The sequence below is a fragment of the Lupinus angustifolius genome, chromosome LG09 (genome assembly GCF_001865875.1).
Source record: "Lupinus angustifolius cultivar Tanjil chromosome LG09, LupAngTanjil_v1.0, whole genome shotgun sequence".
Classification (NCBI taxonomy): Eukaryota; Viridiplantae; Streptophyta; class Magnoliopsida; order Fabales; family Fabaceae; genus Lupinus; species Lupinus angustifolius.
This window is the reverse complement of record NC_032017.1, coordinates 10,480,344-10,482,164: the sequence shown is the minus strand read 5'-3', so window position 1 is coordinate 10,482,164 and position 1,821 is coordinate 10,480,344. Positions and strand designations below refer to the sequence as shown.

At 35.9% G+C, this 1,821-nt stretch overlaps 1 protein-coding gene across 1 annotated transcript; it reads right to left on the bottom strand.

Moving 5' to 3' along the window:
• On the bottom strand, positions 395–910 carry LOC109356244. The gene has a single exon (XM_019599576.1). The coding sequence runs from the start codon at positions 908–910 to the stop codon at positions 395–397; it is 516 nt and encodes a 171-aa protein (XP_019455121.1).

Here is a 1,821-nt window from a genome sequence, read left to right as displayed (position 1 = left end):
GTGCAATATTTCCCTGAACTGACTGGTTTATTCCAAGAATTTCTTACATAGTTGATGCCTCTTCCAGATGTGTTGTTAGTGAATTTTCCTTGGTTGCTCCCACTTGAATAAGCTCTTCTCTTCCAATTTATAGAGGCAATTAAAGCTTTTGAATCAAAATCTGGCCCATATAGTTGTCTTTCTTCTTGGACAACTAAAGAGAATACCTTCCTCATGCTTGGAAGGGGATCAATGAGCATAATCTGTGACTTGACACTTGAATATGCTTCATTTAATCCTTTGAGAAATCTGATAATTTTGTTTTTTGTCCTATGCTTCTTGATGTCAGGTAGAGCCTCACAAGTGAAGCATGGCATGGGTTTGATGCTATCTAGTTCATCCAGAGAATCTTAAGTTAAGTGAAGTATTCTGAAACATTGAGGTTCCCCTGCTTAAATCTTGCTACTGAATCTTGTAGTTCTGCAATTTTTAGAAGATTTCCTTGGGAATATCTTTCATGGAGATCATCCCATACGTCATGAGCCTTATCCATCCATAAGATGCTCTGGGAAATTGAAGGATTCACTAATCTAGTGATCCAAGAGATGACAATATTGTTGGTTCTTTCCCATGCTTTGTATATTGGATCTGTTTTGGGAGGTGTTTGTATGCTTCCATCCACAAACTCTAACTTTTGCTTTGAAATCAGGCTCATCTTCATTGATTTAGACCATTGGTGATAATTGTCACCATTTAACAAAGGGGAAACCATAGCACTTGCTGGATTCTCTGATGGGTGTGTATGTAATAAGGAGAAGTTGGATCTTGTGAAGGGTTTTGAGGATTTGAAGAGTCCAATGCTGGACTTGAAGAGATAATGGTGGACATTCTTGTATATAGCAGAGCTCTTTTGAAAGAGCTCTGATACCATCAAAGAAAATGGCACTAACTTCTTTGAAGTGAATTGAAGAACAAGAAGAAGAAATGCACCCGAAGAACACAAGAACACTTAAATGAATAATACTTTATGCTTCTCTTTATTAATTGATTTGAATACTTGAATACAAGAGATGAATGAAAGCCATATATATAGTCAATGAAAACTACCATATGGCAGAAATAGAAAAGAGAAAATTAACTAACTAATTATCTAACAAATTTAACTAATTAATCAATGTGACTAACACATTTAACACATGTGTAAAAGGCTAAAACTATAACATCTCTGAGTTGCTTGCATTGTAGTCAACAACTCTGTTGTCCTTGCCCTTTAGCCAACTCGAATGAAGGTTTATAAGATTGCAGTGAGGACTGCTTTTGTATAAGTTGCAATCTGAGTTGCTATCTGGAACATCCTTGCTAGAGTGAACATCCTTCCTTTGATCCAAGCTGCAATGATCCAGGCTGCATATCATTGATTTGGTTGCTACCTACATACAAGCATGAGTAAAGTGAGATATGTTAATGTTGTGTTCATGGCCTGGCCTAGCCTTAGCATCAGTTGATGCTGTTGTTCTGTTTAGCATAACACTAGCTTGCTTGGGTAGCAAGCTAGTTTGTTTAAGCATAGATTTGGCCAAGTTTTGTGTGTATTTTGATACTATACAAAAACTTTAATCACTTCACTTGAAATTTTGCTAACCGTTAATGCTAAAATCCATAACTTAATTTGAATGTGTTAACTTCACTATTGGTTAAATAAGTTTCATAATAGTTTTGTCTAAAACACCCGAGTCTTCTCACCTTTATAAACCGGGTAGTTTATGACAAGAAAAGGATACAGAGAAATCGACCTAAAGAAACAAAAAAACTATGGTTTTTTACGCATTTGGAAGTTGGAAT

Coding starts and splice junctions, on each gene's coding strand:
- LOC109356244 (XM_019599576.1), bottom strand. CDS start 910: ATGGTATCAGAGCTCTTTCAAAAGAGCTCTGCTATATACAAGAATGTC.